The sequence below is a fragment of the Protomyctophum parallelum genome (genome assembly GCF_964188405.1).
Source record: "Protomyctophum parallelum genome assembly, chromosome: 11".
Taxonomy (NCBI): domain Eukaryota; kingdom Metazoa; phylum Chordata; class Actinopteri; order Myctophiformes; family Myctophidae; genus Protomyctophum; species Protomyctophum parallelum.
In genome coordinates, this window is record NC_139707.1 from 45,422,002 (window position 1) to 45,446,715 (window position 24,714).

Genomic DNA, 24,714 nt, shown 5'->3' on the forward strand with positions numbered 1-24,714 from the left:
TGCATGCTTACATTTGTATTGCTCAATGCTGTCTTAACCTGGTTGCTGGGAGGCTTTGTATTCTTTATAATTATAAAACCAAGACGCATGAAACTTTCATTCCACCTAGAGTTTATACCGGAAAAGAATTGTTCATTAGAAAACTCCACAGCAAAGACACCAAAGTCATGTCGTTTCTCAATTCCTTTGTGCTCTGCGGGCCCTTTGAATCAATGTTGTGACACATGATGACAGTGCAGAAATAAAACACCATGGACAGCCTAGTTATGCCAATTATAAGTATAATATGCTTATGCCTGACAATATTATTGTCAGGCCAAGACCTCTTATCTCCATATTTTAACTTGACCCATTTAGTTAAATGCCTTAAAATGTCTTCTAAATCCTGACAGTTTCCCCAAAAACCCTCATGTTTCTATATCAGTGGTTCTCAATATGCCATGTTGAGGACCCTAGAAATTATATGTATTTGGCTGCCGACCCACATATGCAAGGCTAAAAAAAAAAAACGCTCTGAAAGAATTCAAGATAAGATTTGCACAACATTTTACAATTGAATCACTTTGCAAGTTGTTCTTTGGCATTGCTTATAGACCAGAATGAACGTGCATTGCGTCTAAACACAATACAAACTAATGAAGAACATAAGCATGAAGACATCCATGTGGATTTTTACTCTGCCAACATCAAAAAGTAAAACATTGTAGCCCACAGATAATCCAGGTGTAAAGGTTTTGAGAAAAGACAGTTTTTCGCCAATAATTCCCAGTAGGATGAAGGTAAACACTTGAAACTTTCTGGGCATAATATAGAGTATGATTGAAGAGTATGTGTGGATATTGTTAAAATATGCCATGATTTATTTATAAATTTTATTTATTTTTCTTTCTAGTGTTCTTCAGTGGAATCAATGCTAATTGTCAAGTGGTCATAAAAGGGCCCCCATGATGTTTCCCTTATTTTTAACCCGTTCTGACCTGAGATCAGATTCTAAAAATGTCTTCTACATCCTGACAGTTTACCGTTCTGACCTGAGATCAGATTCAAAAAATGTCTTCCACATCCTGACAGTTCTCTGAAAAAGCCATGTTTCCATGTCAGTCGTTCTTTGACTTCTCAAAAATAGCAGACCTACAAGCTCATAGCGCGCCACTCGGTGGCGCGCTATGAGCTTGTAGATCTGCTATTTCTCAATAGCTAAAGCATAACATAATGCTCACACCAAAAGGTGTTCCCGCCAGCCATACTGTATATATACGGTATAGCTCTGTTCCGTGTGATGGCAGGCAGGCGTCGGCATTTGAGACACACAAGGACATACGTTCAGGAACGGAATGTCAAATTGATCTGCCCCCCCCCCCCCCCCGCCCCTTTCAGCTTCGAAGATGAACCAATGTTCCATCTGCCACGTAATCTCTTCACCGTCCCCCATCGAGGTAGGTAGGAGGCGATGAATGGACGGCCTTCTCAAATACCCACTCGCTGTTCTTTCTTCTCTCATATTTCATCACCGTGAGAGCCCCTGGTTTACTTCATTATAGAAGTCATTTCCCTGCTAAAGTACAGGAGCTCAGCGCCGTGCGTGCGTGCGCGTGTGTGCGTGCGTGCGTGTGTGCGTGCCTGCGTGCGTGCGTGCGTGCGTGCGTGCGTGCGGCTGTGTGCACTGCAGAGGTTCTCCGAGTTTTTTTTTTTTTTTCCCCCAATCCCAGAGAGGTTGCATGCATAATGTATTTGATCCTGCAAAAAATCCAAAAAAAGTAATAAGTATAAGTATCCGTATATACATCCCTATATATATATATGTATATGTAATGTAAAGGATTACATCACTCGGTGACCTTTCTATGCCGTCGGATTTCAATTTGTGCTTTGACATAACCTCGGCGTCTCGCCACCTCGGCCCGTCTCAATTAGCCCCTTCTGGACGGGAAACCCCTTACGTTATGCTTTATAGCTATTGAAAAAATAGCAGACCTACAAGCTCGTAGCGCGCCACCGAGTGGCGCGCTACAAGCTTGTAGGTCTGCTATTTTTTGTGGAAAATCGAAGAACGACTGACGTAGAAACATAAGCTTTTTCAAGAAAACTGTCCGGATTTAGAAGACTTTTTTTTTTGTAGAATCTCATGTCACAAATGGGTTAGTTACCCATCCTTGCAGCGGGCGGAGCGGGGGTCGCTGCAGGGGCTCACAGACGCCCCCTCCTCCTCCTCCTGCCCCCCCCCCCCCCCCCCCCTCTGTACTGTACAGTCCTGCTAATGAAGGCTTTGCGAGGCAGAGAGAGAGAGAGAGAGAGAGAGAGAGAGAGAGAGACCCCCGCGGGCGCCGCGGTAAAGCCGTCAAAGTACCAATTAAAATGTGAAAATTAAAAGAGAGGAAGCTGATTGTCAACCGAACTGCAGCACAGCTTATGGGTTCTCCGGGGGGGTTTGGGTGGAGGAGGGATATAGGATGCATTGCGTGCACGGGTCGTCCTTCCTTTGTGCGTGCGTGCATGCCTGTGTGTGTGTGTGTGTGTGTGTGTGTGTGTGTGTGTGTGTGTGTGTGTGCGTGTGCGTGTGCGTGTGTGCGACGCATATCATTGCTGTCAGGTAGAATCCTTGCATCCATATTTTTTTTTACATACGTTTTTTTTCCCCCGTAAATCAATGGCATACTTTGTCATACAAGACAAGAGTGCCATCACGCAGAAGTAGCTAAAATAACAGATCTACAAGCTCACCAATGCTTTGTGTATAGTGAGCACGTATAGATGGGCTATTTTAAGCCATGTTTGAACAAGTGAAAGTGGTTAATTGAGTCTTTGAGTATTGAACCCATGAAAAGTATTAACGCGCTAAAGCAGTGGGTAGAGGCGTCCTGGAGCCAGTGGTGTGAAGTAACTAAGTGCATTTACTCAAATACAGTACTGTATTGTAAGTTACGTTTGTAAGTTTGAGGTATATTTTTCTTTACTGGAGTTTTCAGTACTTTTTAAAATTCTACTCCATTACATCTCAGAGGCAAAATCTCATACATTAGAAAACTTACTACTACTTACTAGGGCGGCGGTGGCTCAGCAGTAGAGTGGCTGGATCGCAACCGCAAGGTTGCCAGTTTGAACCCTGTGGGCTCCCCCAGAGTTAGTGTCGAAGTGTCCTTGAGCAAGACTCTGAACCCCATAATTGCTCCCGATGTGCTAGTTGGTGCCTTGCATGGTTTCCGCCTCCGCCATCGCTGTGTGAATGTGTGTGTGAATGGGTGAATGTAATGCACAATCTATAATGTAAAGCGCCATGGATAAAGGCGCTATATAAATGCACCATTTACCATTTACTACTTTCTACTTTTGGCACTTTGAATACATTTTTCATATACTTGTAATTTCTACATTGCAGTATATTGACTCAAGTAATGTTATTCCAACCAGAGCCTGAAGGGACCTCTTAGCTATTGAAAAAAAATAGCAGATCTAAAAGCTCATAGCGCGCCACCGAGTGGCGCGCTACGAGCTTGTAGCTCTGCTATTTTTTGAAAAGTTGTGAAAATGTGTGTGGAACTCTTTGAATATATATTTCAGAGTGAACGTTTTGAACTATATATACTTTCGGCACTTTGAATACATTTTCCATACCCGGGTATACTTGTAATTTCTACATTGCAGTATAATATCGACTCATAAGTAATGTTATTCCAGCAGAGAGAGCCTGAAGGGCCTCCTCTCCTCTCCAAAGTGTCATGACACACTGTGACATGGAGCCACAGTGACAGGTCTTCCCCACTCCGGTGACACCGTGGTCCTCTCCACTCTCCTCTCTGACAGAGACGAGATGAGCAGGGTGTCTAGCCTGGCTCCTCCACCCCTCTCTCTCCCTCCCAGAGCCACAGCGCCATGTCATTAACCCAGTCAGAGCTCCTCGGAGAGGGCAACGCGGAGCGCATGTTGAGGGGACATGTCAACATGTTTAACCCGTGCAGGCCTGACGTCGAAATTGAGGAATATGTCTTTTATATAAATCATGACAGTTTTCTGAAGAACCTATGTTTCTATATACAGTATATCCAGTGGTGCTCAAACTATTTCATATCAAGTACCCCCGAAATATGAAATTGGCCACTGACCCCCACCCCCCACCCCCACCCCACCCCCTAGAAGCAAAGATTTGAGTTAAAAACGTTCACTCTGAAAGAATATATTTAAAAAAAAATGTCTCGTCTTTTCACGATTTAAAAAAAAATAGCAGACCTACAAGATCATAGCGCGCCACCGAGTGGCGCGCTATGATCTTGTAGGTCTGCTATTTTTCAATAGCCATAAAGCACAACATAATGCTTTAAAACACCAAAAGGGGTTCTCCCGCCCAGAATGGGTTAAGCAGTCGCAAAAAGGCGACCTTTTTAAAGCGGTGGAGGAGAGAGACCGCATAATTAATTGAGAGCGCCGCGCGAGGATGCCTGCCTGGCTCGCTCGCTCTCTCGCTGGCGGTTTACCGCTGTCGGAGTGGAGTCGATGATGTGCGATCTGAGCTAATGTGTCGACATGTCACATGGGATCGCGTCACCGTCATCGACTGGAGACCGACCGCACGTCTGACATGTGATGTGCCGAGGGTTAATTATTGTCTGCAATTGTGTGGAATGAAAATATACCGGCGGCGGTGCTTAAGCTTATACGTTAGCCGTTTCCATTTCCTGATCAGCAGTTACAGTATAATAGCGTAATTTGGGGTCTCAAAGGATAGCGGTTGGGTTATGCTCCAACCCATCATTTTGTTGCTGTCATTTAGAAACCTCTTATGTCAACTTTTTGTGTTTCTCCGTTAAAGGTATATTCAGTGATTTCACTTAATTCAAATATCACTTATTTTTTTGTTTTGTTGTGATAATCCTCCCTACTATAGAGTGTGCTGGCCATATAAGGAGTTCCTCCCTGTCCCCAGTTAACCCCTGGGGGTCAAAAAACCTTAGGTTTCGTTTTTGACTCTCTATCGTGATTGGACGAAAGGCTGGGTCCCACAGCCAAAAACGAAACCTAAGTTTTTTTGAGTGAAATCACTGAATATACCTTTAAGGCGAGACACGGTAGGTGAATAGGGAAAAAAAAGTTAACTAATAGCTATCACAATGAAACTTCTCCAGTTGATTACTTACATTAAGACTAAGCTTTTTTTGTATTACAACTTTTCTGAAAGTATATGTTTAAATATGCAAATGAGGCATTATATGTTCTAATTTGCATGATGGATTGCATTATATGTGCTAATTACAGATGGGATTTTAGATATCTCTAATTATCACTCACATACATCAGACAACAGGCATAAAAAAACAATTTTTTTCGCCATGTTTTTAGGAATAAAATGTGATTTATACAGGCTATGAATGATATATCAACAATCCCTTCTGTAAATATCTGCGGGATATAGATATGAATAAAACTGGAAAGTCTGGTGTATGTATGTGCAACAGAACTGGAGATTCTTTGTCCCAAGTACAGTATGAGGAAAAACTCATTTTGAGAAAATGGACGTTAACGCCCTATACTTGCAGCGTCACACAAAGTAGCATGATCTTCTTTCTACACGCACACAGCGCGTTACGTTGCACCCCATTTCGAGCTCGTAGTTCTGCTTATTGTGACGCTTTTGGATTTCAATCCTATAGTGCAAAGTATATACAGTTTTGGACATAAGAGGTTTCCACCCGAACCGACCGAGAGAGACGATTCGCGTCGAGTTCAATCATTTTATTCATACTTCCTCCATGTTTCTCCATCCACGCCTGTCTGTCTACAGTACCGTAAACATTTTGACACGTTTATAGACACATATACTTTCTTCTCTGCAACCACCAAACACATTCATTAATATAACAGCTTAACCCGTTCTGAACGGGAAACCCATTTTGGTGTCGGCATCATGTTATGCTTTAGCTATTGAAAAATAGCAGATCTACAAGCTCATAGCGCGCCACTGAGTGGCGCGCTACGAGCTTGTAGGTCTGCTATTTTTGAAAAAATCGAAGAACGACTTGACATTTTTTTTAGAATCTGATCTCAGGTCAGAATGGGTTTGATCAGACCAGTGTGTGTCCTAGTGGAAACCATCGTATGAATCTGATCTCAGGTCAGAATGGGTTAAAGCCCAGATGCACGGTTTCTCTTACCACTAGGGGCCGCTGAGCGCCCTTTACGGTTTTGGCACACACGCAAGTATAATTAGTTGCCGGTTGGAAAAACCTGACGTCTCCATGAATCTAATTTCCCATCAATATGGTCCATCCTGACCCATCTGGCATTGTCTCTCTACCTTCCTCCAAGCCATCCTTCCTCACTCTCTCTCTCTCTCTCTCTCTCTCTCTCTCTCTCTCTCTCTCTCTCCTGATGGCTAGTTGTTGCTCTCTCCCACGCTGGGTTCCTTTAACCCAATTTGGCCTGACGTCGAAATATATATATCTTTTTTTAAATGTATTTTTTTTTCTTCCCTGAAAAACCTCATGTTTCCATATCAGTGGTTCTCAATATTTCATGTCAAGGACCCCAAAAATTATATGTAATTGGCCTCCAACCCCCCATCTGAAAATATTTTGTTCCAGGACCCTACCCTACCCTACTGAAACTCTGAAAGAACATATATTCAAAGATTTGAGGCACATTTTCACGATTCTTCAAAGAAATAGCAGACCTACAAGTCACCTACACGAGTGCCGTGCTATGAGCTTGTAGATCTGCTATTTTTTTTCAACAGCTAAAGCATAGCATAATGCTAGTAAAAAACACCAGAAGGGGTTGTTCCCGCCCCGAATGGGTTAATCAACACCTGTCCTATTAATCCCGGTATGGCACCAGGCTAATGCCATCCTGCTTACAAGCGTGTCCCTCTTAACCCATTTAGGCCTGAAAAAAATGTCTTCTAAATCCTGACAGTTTTATGAAATACCTCATGTTTCTAGGCCTATATATCACTCAATATTTCATGTCAAGGACCCCAAAAATGATCTGTAATTGGCCTCCGAGACCCCCATCTGAAAATATGTTGTTCCAGGGACCTCCCCAGAAGCAAAGATTTGAGTTTAAAACGTTCGTTCTGAAAAAATATATTCCAAATTCGAGGCAACATTTTCACGATTTTTCAAAAATAGCAGACCTACAAGCTCGTAGCGCGCCACTCGGTGGCGCGCTACGAGCTTGTAGATCTGCTATTTTTCAATAGCTAAATTATAACATAAGGTTTTAAAACACAAAGGGGGTACCCGGCCAAAATGGCTTAATGGCTGCGAGTGGCGGAGCCGCTGGAAGCCACCGATGTCCCCCCTCCGATCCGGAGGAGAGAAAGTCCCTAAAGGAGCCGTCTGATGGATCCCTGCCTCCCTGCCAATGACACTGTCATTTACTCCCCCCAACATCTGGGTTAAGCCATTCTGAACGGGAACCCATTTTGGCGTTAGCATCATGTCATGCTTTAGCTATTGAAAAATAGCAGATCTACAAGCTCATAGCGCGCCACCGAGTGGCGCGCTACGAGCTTGTAGGTCTGCTATTTTTGAAAAATCGAAGAGCGACTGAGATTTTTAGAATCTGATCTCGGGTCAGAATGGGATTAATCAGACCAGTGTGTGTCCAGTGGAAACCTCGTATGAATCTGATCTCAGGTCAGAATGGGTTAAGCCATTCTGGGCGCGAACCCCCTTTCGGGGTTTTAACACTACAGCACGTCGGGGCGGTCTTTCTGACCGATTTTTGAAGTGGATTTTCTTTGCCCATGAAGTCTTGAGAAAGTTCCCCCCTTGCATGACTTTTTCTAAATATTCGATTCAAATCTCTTGGTTTTCTCTTCATCTGAAACGTTTTGTAAATATGATTTTAGGCATAGTTATAGGTCTGGTCTTGGTGTAATGTTATACTTTAGCTATTGAAAAGTTAGCAGATCTACAAGCTCACCGAGTGCCGCGCTATGAACGTGTAGGTCTGCTTTTTTTTTTTTTATCGTGAAAATCAAATCTTTGAATATATATATTATTACAGAGTGAACATTTTCATCGGGGGGAGGGGGGGGGGGGGGCGGAGGCATATTATAATTGTTGGGGTCCTTGACATGAAATGTTGAGCACCACTGATACAGAAACATACATTTTTTCTTCAAACATTTTGAAGATTCTTTTTTTAAATGTCGACGACGTCAGGCCTAACTGGGTTAAGCAGTGTTGTGGGCGGCGGGGGTGATGCGGTGATTAATGACTTGAAACATTATTATGCTCTCGTCCGTTTTAATATTCCTGCTGCATAGCCGCGCCGCGCTGATGTCTGCTTGTCTGTTTCAACCCTCCGCTCTGCTCACTGATGGCTTTTTGTGGGCCGACATGCAGATATTAAATTTTACAAGAAGGACAAGATCGTATCGGGGTATCCCGTGCGAAAACAACTCAGCCGGTGTTATCTGTGCGTTAGAGATCAGCGGATCCAATCCAATTTATATATCCGCAAAGTGCCATGGGACTGCAAAGCAACCCTAAACCTGCGCTTACCCGCGGCAACCGCGGCTAAATCCGCCACCCGCTGCAGGTCTCTACTGTGCGTATAATGTAGGCTACGGGGGTATAGCAGTGGCGGCCATTTTCTGGTGCTGCGCAGTCGTCGGGTGGAGACCTTGTAAGTCCAAAACCATTCGTTTTCAGGAAATTTGTGTGAAACACTTGCGTGTGAAATGAGAGGCGCTTTTGTACGTCACGGGGGGGGAACCATAGACTTATGGCTGCTCCGTGATGTTACTGTTTCTGTCCTTTTCCCCATTCTGGCTCCTGTCTTTCTTCTATGAATTATCTGGTGTTTAGTCGGTTACAGTTGTACTTGTTCCTTTCCTTTATCCACCCTGTCCTATTGCTTGTATGAAACAATAAATCACACCCGTGTGAAGTGAGGGGCGCTCTTCTTATCATCATGCATCATCTCATTCCGGCCAATCACAATTTGCGTCCTCACCTTTCGTCTTCAGTGTTTGTGTTTACAAAAACACTCGATGCTGGCCATTCATTATCAATGGCATTTAATGTTTGTGTTAGGACAATGTTTGTCTTCACACACACCCTCAAAGATGGACATAGGAGGCGCTATAGCGCCCCTAAAAACTGTGTTACAAGATATATGCACATCACGTCTTATGTTGTCATTTTGCTGCCCTAAACCAACATGCAAAAGGAGAACAAACATAACCTTGTGTTCCAAAGGATCCAATGACCCATTCTGACCTGAGATCAGATTCATGCGAGGTTTCCACTGGACACACACTGGTCTGATGAACCCATTCTGACCTGAGATCAGATTCTAAAAATGGCAGTCGTTCTTCAATTTTTCAAAAATAGCAGACCTACAAGCTCGCATCGCGCCACTCGGTGGCGCGCTATGAGCTTGTAGATATGCTATTTTTCAATAGCTAAAGCATAACATGATGCTGACACCAAAATGGGTGCCCGGTCAGAATGGGTTTGTCAACTGCTCTTTACATTAGTTCAATGTTCATAACAAAACAAAAGAAATACATAAATTAAAGGACCACTTTTCAACCTATCTAACCTAACCTATTCTTCTCTGGCTGTGTCTCATAGGAGGGCTGTGGGCAGTTCAGAAACCGTCCTCCAGTGACATCATCGATGGGGAATACAAGCTAATAGAAACTGCAGTGCTTTCTAGTCCTGAAAAGTTGCAACGCGAAAATGGAAGCCACCTGCCTAATGATGATGTCACTGGAGGACGGTTTCTAAACTGCCCACAGCCCTCCTATGAGACACAGACTGAGTAGAAAAAAATTGTGCCATTTTATCATGATTATTAGTGACTTATTATATGAAGATAGGTTGAAACGTGGTGAAGTGGTCCTTTAAGCACTTTCACATCATGATGTGGGGGAGGACCCCCCCTGAGGGTCCCCGACCCGCAGGTTGAGAACCACCACCGCACGCAGCAGCAGATCCCGTTGCGGTCCCAGAATGCACCACTAGCCCCCCTACAGCAGCGGTATATTAATAAAAACTCTTGCTCTGCCCCATTTTGTTGTTGTGTAGGTCATCGTTAAATCGGGTCCCGGAACCTTCTTTGGGCTGGCCATCTACGGGGACTTCATCTTCTGGTCGGACTGGGCCCGGCGGGCCGTGCTGCGCTCCAACAAGTACACGGGCGGCGACACCAAGGTTCTGAGGGCGGACATACCGCACCAACCCATGGGGATTGTGGCCGTGGCCAGAGACACCAACAACTGTGAGTATATATATATACAGTACCCAGTGGCGTGCACAGATAGACACTAGGGGGTGCTAGAGCACCCCCTGCCCTTTTGGCAATGTGCTAAAAAAAAAAAAAAAAAAAACGTTTTATTTTTTGTGGACCATGCGGTGACATTGATCAAATCTTGATAAAAACCGCTTCTACTATATTATTTAGGTCCCCCACAATCTAAAGCTATGTTTCTATGTCAGTGGTTCTTCTATAAAAAAAGAAATAGCAAACCTACAAGCTCGTAGCGCGCCACTCGGTGGCACGCTATGAGCTTGTAGATCTGCTATTTTTCAATAGCTAAAGCACCAAAATGGGTTCCCGCCCCAAAATGCGCAGCACAAGGTGCCCTTTTTTTCACTTTAAGCACCTGCCCCTCTAAATGTCTGTGCACGCCACTGACAGTACCCCTTCTGCCTTCTCCCGGGGATGAGCTTATAATATGTGACCAAATTTGACTGAGGGACTGCCATTGGACTTTTTTTTAATTTGTGTTTTTCCATGTCATATAAAAGCAGGGAATCATAGCTTCAAATTGACGTATTGGTTGTTCAGTTTGACCCACCAGTTTTGGAGATATGGCTTATAGAGTAATGTCTTGCAGAGAAACAGGCTTGAAAGGTTCACTTCTGTGGTCTCTATAACATTACACCTAGCTACATGTTTAAGCATTTATAAATATTTACATGTCGATTTCAGCTCTGACACTTATTTCAGACATTCTCTAGTATGTGAAGAGTCTGCCTGTGCTATTAAATCATTTTTGAAAAGAAAAGAAAATGGTCGATGGTCCATGACTACGTAGAAAATACTACCGCGTAGTAGGTTAGAAACGGTTGCCAAACTCTGGTATATTTCAGTGGAGCCCCTGATTGTATATTTCAGTTCTTCGTGTTTGAGATGTGACATAACATCCTCCACCCAACGTTTGTGAGATAAATGCACAGTATCTTTTAAATCAACAAAGTAAGTGGTAACTAAAGTTTTTAAATAACTAGGAAATAGTATAGTGTATTAGAAGTACCTCAAAATTAGTACTACAGTGGCTGCGGTGAAGCTCTGTACTATATAATTACTAATTAGTTACTAAAACTACCTCCCCCTGGCCAGCCGGGGCGCCTGATGGAGGGGAAAGGAACTGGTCTGAATAACGTGTCCCTTACACGCACTACGTCCGGCCGGGGAAATTCCCCTCTGTCAGGTGAAAAGAAGCAGCTTGGACTCCTCATGCATAGAAGGAGTCATGAGGTCAGTCCGCTGCCCCCCCCCAGGTTGGCAGAGGAAGTGTAGCGCCCAGGATTACATTAGATAATTGGCACTGGGTGAAAAAGAAAAACTGGGTTACAAAATCGTGGGATAAAAATTTAAATAAAATAATAATAAATACTTAGTTACTTTTCACCACTGTGTTTTGTGTCATGGGACAATGAGGGTGTCTGCATGCTGTGTGTACTTTGTGTATACAGTATATTAATGTGTTGTATTTTGGGAAAATGCTTATGTGGTTTCCAACAGTAATCAAGCAAGAGAATGCCAGAGGGAAGTATATCTCGTAATCTGGCACCACTTGTATGAGTTTTCGCTTTGCATACTTGTTTGTTTTTCACAGTTTGGTGTTGTTTTCCGAGGCTCTGGGAGTCCTTTTAGTAAGTTTTGTCCCCAGATTGGTTGGTTAATGTAAGATTGTGTCCCTGGCTTCTTGTTTTGACGCACGGAAGAAGGAAATTAGTGGGAATGATGAACGAGGGCGCGGTCTTATTTACCATGGGGGAGAAGCTTAACGCATTCCGGGCGGGAACCCCCTTTTGGTGTTTCAAGCATTACGTTATAATTTAGCTATTGAAAAATAGCAGATCTACAAGCTCATAGCGCGCCACCGAGTGGCGCGCTATGAGCTTGTAGGTCTGCTATTCTTTTTGAAAAATCTTGAAAATGTGTCCCAAACGTTTGAATATGTTCGTTCAGAGCGAACGTTTTTTTAACTCAAATCTTTGCTTCTGGGAGGTCCCTGACACAACATATTTTCAGATGGGGGGGGGGGGGTCGGCGGCCAATTACCTATCATTTTTGGGGTCCTTGACATGAACTATATAGCACCACTGATATAGAAAGATGAGTTTTTTTCAGAAAAAATGAGGATTTAGAAGATATTTGTAGAATCGTCCTCAGGCCTAAATAGGTTAAGTTTCAGGATGCAATTAATAAGAAAGAGTATCCCTGTGTCGGCTTGGAGGAGGTCTCTGAAGTGTGGTGGTGGTGGTGGTGGTACCGCGTGGTGCTTCAAAGTAGGACATACATGGGGGTTTAGTGGGCTTTAGCGCGTCCCAATGGCTGCCGAGAGGAGAGTCTGCTCATTTATCTCCTTATGGCAAATAATCACACATGCCAAACTATACTCTATATGTCCTAAGAGGGAAAAAGAAGAAAATGTTAAAGCGCAAATAACATGCATTTTAAAACTGCTTTTAATATTTAATAATCATATGGTCTATGTCCCTCAAAGTTATTTCTAATGGTTTGAGCCTCAATCACCACTCTGATATAACCAGGCCTTCAATTCTTTCTGGACTTTGAAAGCAGTTTTAGCTACAGTACCACACTGTCCTGAGGTGGAGAGGGTGCTGATATGCAGATTATTTAATATTTGAGTCATTATAATAATCATGCTAGATAAAACCAGGCTTGTTTCCATTCCATGCCAGCTTGGAAAATCAACAATGGTGGACATTGTAAACAAAGTGGAAATGCAAATTTGCAACTGAAGACTGAAGAAATGGAGGAATTATACAAAGTAGGGTGACATTGATCACAATGAGGCCAAAATCAGTCAAGCTGTTTCTGAGAGCAATTTCCATTAAAACACCCATATGACATGAAAGCCTGATTGTTCAAAATTGGTTATTTGTGGGGATAGAAAACACACATGGGAGCTCCAAAAACACAAAAGAAATTGAAAAAGTAGAATTTTATGTTATAGGTCCTTTAAATTGCAGACTATGAATTTTAAAAATGGTTTCAGTCTGTAGTCCGGCTTTCCCAGCCGGAAGTATTATTGTCTCACGTGGCTCACGGAAGGCGCGCCGTCTCTGGTGGCCTTGAGCCATGCATGAGGCACTGCCGAGCGAGTGGCCGTGCCGAGCGTCACGACTGGTCAGCCACCAGCCGTTCGAGTTGCGCTACCGAATAGTATAGGCACATAGAATAGTAAATATTAGTCCCCCACCTACTTTCCATGCCCCCGACATGTCTGCACTAACTAACCTGACTCTGCCGAGGGTGGCGGGCGGAGTCAGGTTATGTCTGCACCGCCCTGCCTGCGTGCAGTCCAAGTGAACACGCTAGCATGGTTTCGTCCTCGGATTCGGGTTCTTGGAAACGCCCTCCAGCCACTGCGTTATTTTTACTGAGGTTAGGTTTAGGTATCGTTTTACTGAGGTTAGGTTTAGGTATAGTTTTACTGAGGTTAAGGTTAGGGTTAGGTATAGTTTTACTGAGGTTAAGGTTAAGGTTAGGTTTAGGTATAGTTTTACTGAGGTTAAGGTTAGGTTTAGGTATAGTTTTACTGAGGTTAAGGTTAGGTTTAGGTATAGTTTTACTGAGGTTAAGGTTAGGGTTAGGTTTAGGTGTAGGCTGTCAATCACAGCGACTGGCCAGTCACAGCGCACACTCTCTACGTCACTCTGTACTCAACCATGGTCGCTGTGAACACAGCCGAGCGCCATCGCTGAAAACAACGTCAGCCATACTGGCCATGGTATTCAAACCTCCGGTTTATAATGTGTATTTAATGCAGGGATAACGTTGTTCAGGAACACCACAATACGACTAAGCGAGGACGAGGCCATACTGGGAAACCTCCAGATGTTCCAAGACACAAAAGGCAGTTTCCCCGTCTCATTAAGAGTGAAGTGTATATGGCTGCTGGAGGCCTGGAGGGTTTAGACTAGAGGCAATGCCGTTTCCAAGGGTTTCCTTTGTCACTTCAGTGTCATTCGCGCTGGAAAGAAGTGGCAATTTACGTAAAGAACAGGGCTGGGTATCACTGCACGTTCTCACAGAGCAGCTCAGGCACTGTAGGAGACTATAGGAGAGGCACTAACCCATTCTGACCTGAGATCAGATTCATACGAGGTTTCCGCCGGACACACACTGGTCTGATGAACCCATTCTGACCTGAGATCAGATTCTAAAAATGTCAGTCGCTCTTCGATTTTTCAAAAATAGCAGACCTACAAGCTCGTATCGCGCCACTCGGTGGCGCGATATGAGCTTGTAGATCTGCTATTTTTAAATAGCTAAAGCATAAGATGATGCTGACACCAAAATGGGTGCCCATTCAGAATGGGCTAATAGGAGAAAGACTAAACCACTGTCGTTGCTGTCGGACAACAAACCTCCCAACCTCCTACACCTTGGGCTATAATATCCTTAACCCTTATCCCTAAACTTATTTGCCATTTTTTTTTACTATTTAAAAAAACCTTTTTAAATAGTTCAAATTGCCGATCTACAAGCTCACAATGTCTCAATGTAGATCGGCTAGTTGAACTATTTTTAAAATGTTTTTTTTTTTCGAAATAGTAAAAAAAATGGCAAATACGTTTAGGGGTTTAGGGGATAAGGGTGGCGCCAGATGGAGCCCCTTGTGTCAAAAGTAGCCGATACTTCGCGATATGTTTTTTGAGCATTGAGTCGATCTGCTACTTTTTGCTGTTTTTGAATTTGAATCCTGAAAAGTAAAACAGCTTTGGACATATGAGGTTTCCACCCAGACGGACGGACGGACGGACGGGGTGTGTGTGTGTGTGTGTGTGTGTGTGTGTGTGTGTGCGTGCGTGCGTGCGCAGCAGGGCGTAGAAGGAAGCATGCTTTTAGCCATAATTGTTAAGATACTTATCCACTTCACTGTAGGTGTTCAGTAGAGAATGACTATTCGTCATTGTCGACGACTTTTGAAAATCTCCGATAGTTTTCCAGCTATAATGACATGGTATTAGAGAGGTTAATGGCTGCACAGTGTGTGGGTTTGCCCAGCGCCGATGGCCCTCCACTTTTCATCCTCACATGTGTGCTTTTATAACGAGCTGAAGCCAGAACACTATAGCGTGAAAATGCAACCACCAACTGTTACATTGTGTGCCCACACAACACTTTCAAAATATATATTTTTTTATATATATATTTTTTTTATCCCACGATTTTGTAACACATTTTTCACCCCTGTGTCAAATTGTCAATCATCTAATGCGATCCTGGGCTCTACACACCCTCCGCCAACCTAGTCCATATATGGGGGACAAGGGGAGAGCAACGGACTTGAACTTATGCTTCCTTCATGCCTGAGTGTCCAAGTTGCTCCTTTACACCTGACAGGGGGGAGTTCCCCTGGTTGGACGTATAGCGCGTGGAAGGAACACGTTATTCCAACCAGTTCCTTTCCCCTCCATCAGGCGCCCCGGCTGGCCAGGGGGAGGCAGTTTAGTGCACTTTCAAAATAGTGACCCAGGGTGCCCAATGTTATTTTTGTTCCTTTGTTCCTTTGTTCCTTGGAGCGGCCAGCACGTACCACTCAAAAAATAATCTTAAAGTATACTTTCGCCACTGTTGAAACCTTTTTCCAAAAGTTCAGTCTTTTTTATGTATGTATGTTTTCTGTCTCTGCCAGGCGAGCTGTCGCCGTGCCACCACCTGAACGGCGGCTGCGGTGACCTCTGCCTCCTGACGGCGGAAGGGCGGGTCAGCTGTGCGTGCCGCGGCGAGCGTGTGCTGCTCGACGACAACAGATGCGTGTGTAAGTTGTTTGAAGGACCGGGAGCTTCATTGATGCTAACAGCCTGTTTTAAGCACTGCTACGTAGGTTTCTACAACACCAATTGTGGCATTGTGTGATTTCATGTTTCATTTGTTTTCACTTTCGCTTTCAATTCTGGTTTGTGTTGGTTTTTAACACTCTTATTCTTGAAGGTGTAGGGTACCGGTAAATTGATTCATTTCTTAATATTGCATCACAACCACTGAAGCACTGAGAAAACGGTTGCGCCTTTCTTCACAATCACTAAAACCATATTTTCTTTACCTCTAGAGCTGATATTTTTGATGCATTGTTTTAAGAAAATGTTTTATGAAACACGAAATATTTTGACTGTGATATTGATATTTGGACTATGGTGAGAATAGGCAACAATCTGGGGGTCCTTAAAACAGGTTGTAGCTGTAAACTCAGCTTGTGTGACCAAGACGTCCACAGACGTCCTGGGAATTACCCGTATGTGGTGCTCAAGACGTCTGTGGACGTCTTAGCAAAAGAATATATATGTTTTTTTATAAAAACAAAATATGGTAAATGGTCAAATGTGGGCACCCTGGGTTACTATTTTGAAAGTGTAGCGTGGGCAGCACTGGGCACACAATGTGTTAACATGACAATTAGGGCTGCGAATCTTTAGGTGTCCCACGATTCGATTCGATTCCGATTCTTGGGGTGACGATTCGATTCAAAAACGATCTTTTCGATTTTTCCGATTCTCGATTCAAAAAAGATTTTTTCCCGATTCTAAAGCAGTTTTTATTTATTTTATTAAGAACAATTAAATAGAATTTTAGCATGATCTACTCCAGTCTTCTGGCATGAAAGCAGAGTACATTTAGTAAAAAGCTTGTATAATTGTAAAGGTTTTATCAACTGAATGATTTAAACACACAAAGGTTAAATCCAAGAGTAAGAACATGTCTCATTTATTTAGCTTGCACAAATTTGAACCAGTACAAAAGTTACAAAATCTCTTCTCACAATACCAGAACAATACATTATTATTAAAACAGGTGTAAAATAAATACAATTGGCAGCCTTAGCTTAGCTGGTAGTAAATGCACTATGCAGAAACCCAGGCCATAATGCATTGCATGCACAGGTACATTTGTGCAATAAAAAATAATAAAAAATAATAATAAAACATAAAAAAAAAAAGAGAATCGATTCTGAATCGGACGGCATTAGAATCGTGATTCTAACTCAAATCGATTTTTTTTGACAGGCCTAATGAGAATGTTTGAGAACCACTGATTATTTTGTCTCTGTTTTCTGTCATATTTTCCTCACACTCGTGCACTTCTCTTGCAGCAGAAAATTCCTCCTGCAACATCCACACTGAATTTGAATGTGGGAACGGCGAGTGCATCAACTACCAGCTGACCTGTGACGGCATGGCCCACTGCAAGGACAAGTCTGATGAGAAGATGCAATACTGTGGTAAAGCACACTGCATTTTGTACTTAACCCATTCTGACCTGAGATCAGATTCATACGAGGTTTCCACTGGACACACACTGGTCTGATTAACCCAATCTGACCTGAGATCAGATAAAAAAAAAAAAAAGAAAAGTCGTTCTTCGATTTTTCAAAAATAGCAGACCTACAAGCTCGTATCGCGCCACTCGGTGGCGCGCTATGAGCTTGTAGATCTGCTATTTTTCAATAGCTAAAGCATAACATGATGCTATAACACCAAAATGGGTGCCCGGTCAGAATGGGTTAATAAAGTATTTCCATTTTCTTTATACTTTTGTTTTCATTTTGTAACATTTGTTGTACTTTTAATCCACAACATTATTTGATACCTTTACAGTGAAAGCGTCAGTTTAATTTCAGCTAGAAAGCATTCTTTCATACTTTGGCTTTTCAAAAATAGGCAGATATATAAGTTCATAGCGCGTCAGTTTGTGCCACGCTATGAGCTTGTGGTTCTGCTATTTCAAAAGATCAGGATTTTTTTTTTTTTGCAAATCTTGGAATATATATTCTGTAAGGAAAGTTTCCTGCATGAACATCATAATGACCAGAATGGCAGATTAACCCATTTTGGGCGGGAACCCCTTTTGGTGTTTTAAGCACAATGTTATAATTTAGCTATTGAAAAATAGCAGACCTACAAGCTCATAGCTTGTACTGCAGGTCTGCTATTTATTTATTTTTATCGTAAAAATGTAGTGCAAATCTTTGAATATTTATTCTTTCAGAGCCAACCTTTTTAACTCAAATCTTTGCTTCTGGGGGCGTCCCTGGAAGAACATATTTTGTTGTTTCCTTGACAGGAAAATGTCCGAGAACGACTGACATAGAAAAATTGGGTTTTTCAGATTTTTCAGACTGTCATGACTTAGAAGACATTTTGTAGAATCGAACTTAGGTCTAAATAGGTTAACTCAGCAGCTGTCCAGATAGGCTATTACATCCCTAGCTACCAGCAGCTCCTGTAAAAAGCAGCCAAGCAGTAGAGAGCTGCCGTCGACTACAAGCAGGTGACTAATATAAGACATTTATGTTTCCCTGCGTCTCCTCCAGACAACAGAAGCTGCAGGAGGGGCTTCAGGCCTTGCTACAACCAGCGCTGCGTGGCCAACAGTCGCTTCTGCGACGGCGTGGACGACTGTGGCGATAACTCGGACGAGGGCTTCTGTAACAGTGAGTCTTTGGATCCTCCCTCTCGCTCCATCCCCGCCCTGCCTCGGTCGGAAGCCCCCTTCGTCCCACCTCACTAAAACCCCATGCTAATGTACCGTGTTAGCCTACATGCTGCGCTAAGCCTTGGCTGGTTTAATGAGCCTCGGTCGGGGATGGGCAAATTGTCGCTCTCTCTCTCGTGTGGAAACCTTGTATGTGACTGTTTAGTTTGCAGGGAATTGAACAAAGAACCCATGTGGATCCAAGTTCCATATTTTTCCATAAAATAGCTGACACTGTGCAAGCTAGCTCACAGCTATTGCTACTTTTCCCACGACGCTGTCAAAGTAAGGGAATTCATTTATGAAAAAGAAATCACTAAAAGATGAGATGCGGAGATACAAGGTTCTCACGCGACGGCGGTGGAATTGGAAGAGGACCCCCTGTCGGCTGTCGCCAGAGCAAGCAGCACCCCCCCCCCCCCCACGACTACTGGCACCACCTGGGCGGAAAAGCTGCCTATTTTCTAGAAACCGTTTAAGGTTGCTTCTTTGCATCAGGTTGAAAACTGGTCAAAGAAAGGATTTCGTATTGACCAAATTGCATCTCTTATTGTTGTTGTTGTTGTTTGCTGTATTCAGTCGGAACGCTATTTCTTGGCATTTTGAATATTTTTCTATCTCCATATGATTTTATACTCTGCTGCACTGACGCCTCTGGCCTTGAGGCAGTATACTGTATATACAGTCTACACAGAATGAGAGAGAGCTATAGCGTGAGAGGCAGCGGGGGGTGTTTTCATAATTAATGTGCTTTCCAAGAAGTGCGTTCCAGCTGTGCTTCCAGGAAGGAGACTAGAATGGCATCACATAGTCTTTTGCGAATGCGCAGCCAGAGACAACTATTGCTAACTATGCTATATACTTAAGCAATATTACACCAGAGGGTGTGGGTTAACGTGATGCCGTCAGGAACGAGACGAAGTCGAGTTCCGCAAGCATCGGAAGCATCGGCAAGTGGCAATAATGACGTTAACCATGGATTGTATTTTTTTTTAAGTATATTTTTGGGGCTTTTTTTTGGACCATAGGCCTTCATGTAATCAATTCCCAACAGATCTCCACGCCTGTTGATTTTGGGAGCGCTGGTTTCAGTTCATTCAACCTTGTGAGTTGGCTAGTGAGACGCACCCTATAGGAGACATTTATACTTCAAAGCGCAACAGTGTTGCGCACAGAACAGCTGATATACAAGCTCACATCGCATCACAGATGCGACTGTTGTGAGCGTAGAGGTCTGCGTGCGCGACACCATCGCGGGACGAAGCATAAATTATCCATTCATTCATACATTGGGAGGTGAAGCGGCGTCCTACTCCTCCTCCCCGTAGGACCGTAAATCACACCTTGGAAAGCACGAGTGTCTATATTTCAAACAAAATGTTTGAAATATATTTTGACAGCCGGAATTGCCTGTCATGATTTGACCCCCCCCCAGTATTAGGATCTATTAGGATGTTGATATTCATTCATCAGCCAACACTCCCCACTGACAGGTAGTAAACATTTGAGCCATACGTGCTTTATTTACTTTAACCCATTCTGACCTGAGATCAGATTCATACGAGGGTTTCCACTGGACACACACTGGTCTGATTAACCCATTCTGACCTGAGATCAGATTCTAGAAATGTCAGTCGCTCTTCGATTTTTCAAAAAATAGCAGACCTACAAGCTCGTATCGCGCCACTCGGTGGCGCGATATGAGCTTGTAGATCTGCTATTTTTCAATAGCTAAAGCATGACATGATGCCGACACCAAAATGGGTGCCCGGTCAGAATGGGTTATTTACTTTATTTACTGCTGAGCGCCCCGTAGTGAAGTCAGATTCTCAAGTTGTTTCTTCTGTTCTCTCCCAGACGTCACGTGCGGATCCTCGGAATCGGCGTGCCAGGACGGGAGCTGTGTGCCCGGCTCGGCCTGGTGTAACCAGGTCATCGACTGTGCCGACGCCTCGGACGAGAAGAACTGCAGTAAGCCTCCCGGCCTTTTGTCTTCTACATCATGACAGTTTTCTGAAAAACCCATGTTTCTATATCAGTGGTGCTCAATATTTCATGTCAAGGACCCCCAAAAATATATGTAATCTGCCGCCGACCCCCATCTGAAAATATGTTGTTCCAGTGACCCCCCCTCAGAAGCAAAGATTTTAGTTAAAAACGTTCACTCTGAAAAAATATATATTCAAAGATTTGTGCCACATTTTCACGATTTTTCAAAAATAGCAGACCTACAAGCTCGTAGCGCGCCACTCGGTGGCGCGCTCTGAGCTTGTAGGTCTGCTATTTCTCAATAGCTAAAGCATAGCATGATGCTAACACCAATTGGGGTTCCCACCCAAATGCCCTTGACAGATCAAATGGATCTAGTCAGTGGCTTAGATCCGACTTATTATTCACAGCAAACATACTGTAGTCCCCCCTCCTTGTAGTGTGAAGTGATCAGGAGGCGCTGTGCATGTGTTTATGTATTCCAGACCACACAGATTGTTGCTATGTTCATATATTCAGACCACACAGACTGTTGCTGTGTTTATGTATTCCAGACCACACAGACTGTCGCTGTGTTTATGTATTCCAGACCACACAGACTGCTCACACTTCTACAAGCTGGGGGTGAAAGAGAAGGGCTTCATCGGCTGCAACTCCACGTCTCTGTGCATCCACCCCTCATGGCTCTGTGACGGGGCTAACGACTGTGGAGATTACGCCGACGAGACCAACTGCCAGGGTGAGTCTTCTCCCCTCTCCTCCTCCTCCAAACACTATTTACACTATCTATTTTTGGTCATCACCACAGTCTAGGCATTAGGGCTGCGAATCTTTAGGTGTCCCACGATTAGATTTGATTCCGATTCTTGGGGTATGACGATTCGATTCAAAAACAATCTTTTCGATTTTTCCGATTCTCGATTCAAAAGAGATTTTTTTAGCAGTTTTTTTTAATTCTTATTAAAAACAATTAAATAGAATTTTAGCATGATCTACTCCAGTCTTCTGGCATGAAAGTACATTTAGTAAAAAGCTTGTATGATTGTAAAGGTTTTATCAACTGAATGATTTAAACACACAAAGGTTAATTCCAAGAGTAAGAACATGTCTCGTTTATTTAGCTTGCACAAATTTGAACCAGTACAAAAGTTACAAAATCTCTCCTCACTCAATACCAGAACAATACATTAGTATTAAAACAGGTGTAAAATAAATACAATTGGCAGGCTTGGCTTAGCTGGTAGTAAATGCACTATGCAGAAACCCAGGCCATAATGCATTGCATGCACAGGTACATTTGTGCAAGATTTTTTTGGAAAATGAGAATCGATTCTGAATCGGACGGCATTAGAATCGCGATTCTAACTCGAATCGATTTTCTCATGTAACGATATATCGTATATCGATATGTATCAATGTATATATATATATTTTTAGGGGGGCTAGTGTGTGATATGAAATGTGAGCTGTAATCATATTCCATCATATTCACGTGCTTTTGGAGAGAAATGAGACAGACTCCACGCAGTCACTTTCAGTAGTAGAGGGGAGCTTGGGGGGGAAGATAAATCATTAAAAAAAAAAGATTTGTCTGGAAAATAATTGTGCTGACAATATCGTGAAAAATCGCATTGTGACGTGAAGACGTGAACCTCATATCGTGATACGTATCGTGTCGTGAGTCGAGTGTATCGTTACATGCCTACCACAGTCATAAATGTATACCATGCCTGTATTTTCTTTTTTTAACTTTCTTCGTCTTCTTCTTATTTAACCCTCTAAGACCCAGCGTTGCTTTTTAGCAACAATCTTATTTTATTTAATTACTAAATTATTATTATTTTCTGTTCTTTTTTCACCTGAACGTCATCAGTGATGTTCATTGCAATGCCATTTCAATGCCATTGGTCATGATATTTGCATATAAATACCCCCCACAGAGGCTGAAATTCACACAAATTAAAAATGTCTGGACTTTTGAAAAAAAAATTAACCTAAGACTTTTGACCTTTACCCTAATAAAAGTAGGTACAATAATTGTAATATATGTTTTTTTTGTGATCATTAGAATGTCTAGAACATGTTTTATTCATTATTGTGAAAGAGATCCCCCAAATGTAAATTATGAATTTATTATATTATTATATAATTATTATACATTTTACATCAAACTTTTTTTTTTTTTTTTTTTTTTAACATATGTTTTAGTGTCAGTCCTAGTAGTACAAAGTAGTAGTAAGGTTGAAATCTATTTTTTGCAAGTAGAAATTAATGGGGGTGTTAGAGGGTTAATTTAACAAATTTAACAATTTAACAAATATAAAACAACATAAAACACGTCCCGGTGGATCACGGTTCTCGGGTCGAGCAACAGTGCCGTAAAATAATGCACAGAACGACTGTCCGCTCCAATTAGAAAAAAGACTTAGAGGAGTCGTTATAATCCTCTGAGATTTAGTTTTTGGCGAAGGCAATTAAAGAAGGCTGAGTTTAGAGATTCGGGAAAGAGAGCTTATAGGCAAAGATAATGACCTCAATCACGGCTAATACCCCCGAGATGGAGGCATAGCGACTTGTCCTTATCTGTGTTGTCCTCCAGTGTCCCGTGGGCAGAAGTTCGAGGAGGGACACTTTGCCTGTGTTACTGTGTCCTTATCTGTGTTGTCCTCCGTCCCCCCATTCAGTGTCCCGCGGGCAGAAGTGCGAGGAGGGACACTTCGCCTGTCCCAGCGGGAACTGCATCTCCAGTGTGTGGCTGTGCGACGGACAGAAGGACTGCGAGGACGGCGCCGACGAGTTCCAGTGCGGTAAGCCCTCGCCATTTTCATTACACAGAATCATGACAGTTTTCTGAAGAACCTATGTTTCTATACAGTATATCCAGTGGTGCTCAAACTATTTCATATCAAGTACCCCCAAAATATGTCTCGCCTTTTCACGATTTTTCAAAAATAGCAGACCTACAAGCTCGTAGCGCGCCACTCGGTGGCGCGCTATGAGCTTGTAGATCTGCTATTTTTCAATAGCTAAAGCATAGCATAATGCAAAATAACATGTTTCTATAGTGCTAGAGAAACAGGCTCTGCTGCCGTGATCATGAGCGCACCTCCCGTTCTTATGACGGCTTACTGGAGGTGTGGTTTTGAGGACAACTGTTTTGAATTGCTATTATTGTTCAAACACAACAGAAACCAAAGGATTATATATTTCCAGGGGCGAGAGATCACAATAAAAAATCCTAATCATTCTTCCTCCACAAAACAGCATCTAAAAGTTTTGATGGTGCATTTTTTAAAGGTTTTATGACATTCATTTTCATTTATTTTTCTTTTTTCTTTTAGGTTTTATGACCTCAATTACGCCCAAAAAACCTGAACTTTGAACATTCAGTGGATTTTTCTGTGGTCTGAAGTTTTCTTTGGGGTTTTTTGGGGCCTTTTGAGCTACAATGAAAACAGGCAACACAGTGAAAACAGTGACATCTGCTGGCAAATCCCATTGACATAATATGGGATTTGCAGTAAGTGATGTCACTTACTGCCGGCAAATCAGAGCACCTGTTTGAGCCAGAAAACCCCAGATCACAGAAAATCTACTGAATGTTAAAAGTTCATGTTTTTTGGGTGCAATTGAGATTAGAAAACCTAAAAAAAAACAAGAACAATTCCAAAACCTTTTTTTTAATGTCACAATCCCTTTAACACGTGACGGCCAAGCTACACCAGGCAATTCTGCGCGCGTGCGTATGCGTTTACTGCGCGCGTACAGCGCGTTTGGATAGGACCAATATATGTCAACGACACCAGCTACACCAGACGCACGGATACCGCGGGCCATCCTACGCGTGCTCTAAAAATAGGATCAGTTCTAATTTTCTTACGCGCGTATAATGCCCCCATGCGCGCGTATCTATCCTCCCGGAAGGCCCCGCACAAACCTGCCGCGCGCCACAGATCTGCTGTCGCACGCATACTTTGTGCA

At 42.9% G+C, this 24,714-nt stretch overlaps 1 protein-coding gene across 1 annotated transcript in view; it reads left to right on the forward strand.

The window, feature by feature from the left end:
- Window positions 1-24,714, forward strand: part of LOC310867033 (low-density lipoprotein receptor-related protein 1B-like) — a gene marked incomplete at its 5' end in the record, with an annotated part of 569,593 nt that overhangs the window by 375,066 nt on the left and 169,813 nt on the right. The window contains 7 exon segments of the mRNA XM_083776826.1: window positions 10,035-10,227; window positions 15,908-16,033; window positions 17,363-17,491; window positions 18,584-18,703; window positions 20,602-20,715; window positions 21,323-21,472; window positions 23,418-23,540. Of these exon segments, the coding sequence (XP_083632952.1) occupies window positions 10,035-10,227; window positions 15,908-16,033; window positions 17,363-17,491; window positions 18,584-18,703; window positions 20,602-20,715; window positions 21,323-21,472; window positions 23,418-23,540 (955 nt within the window).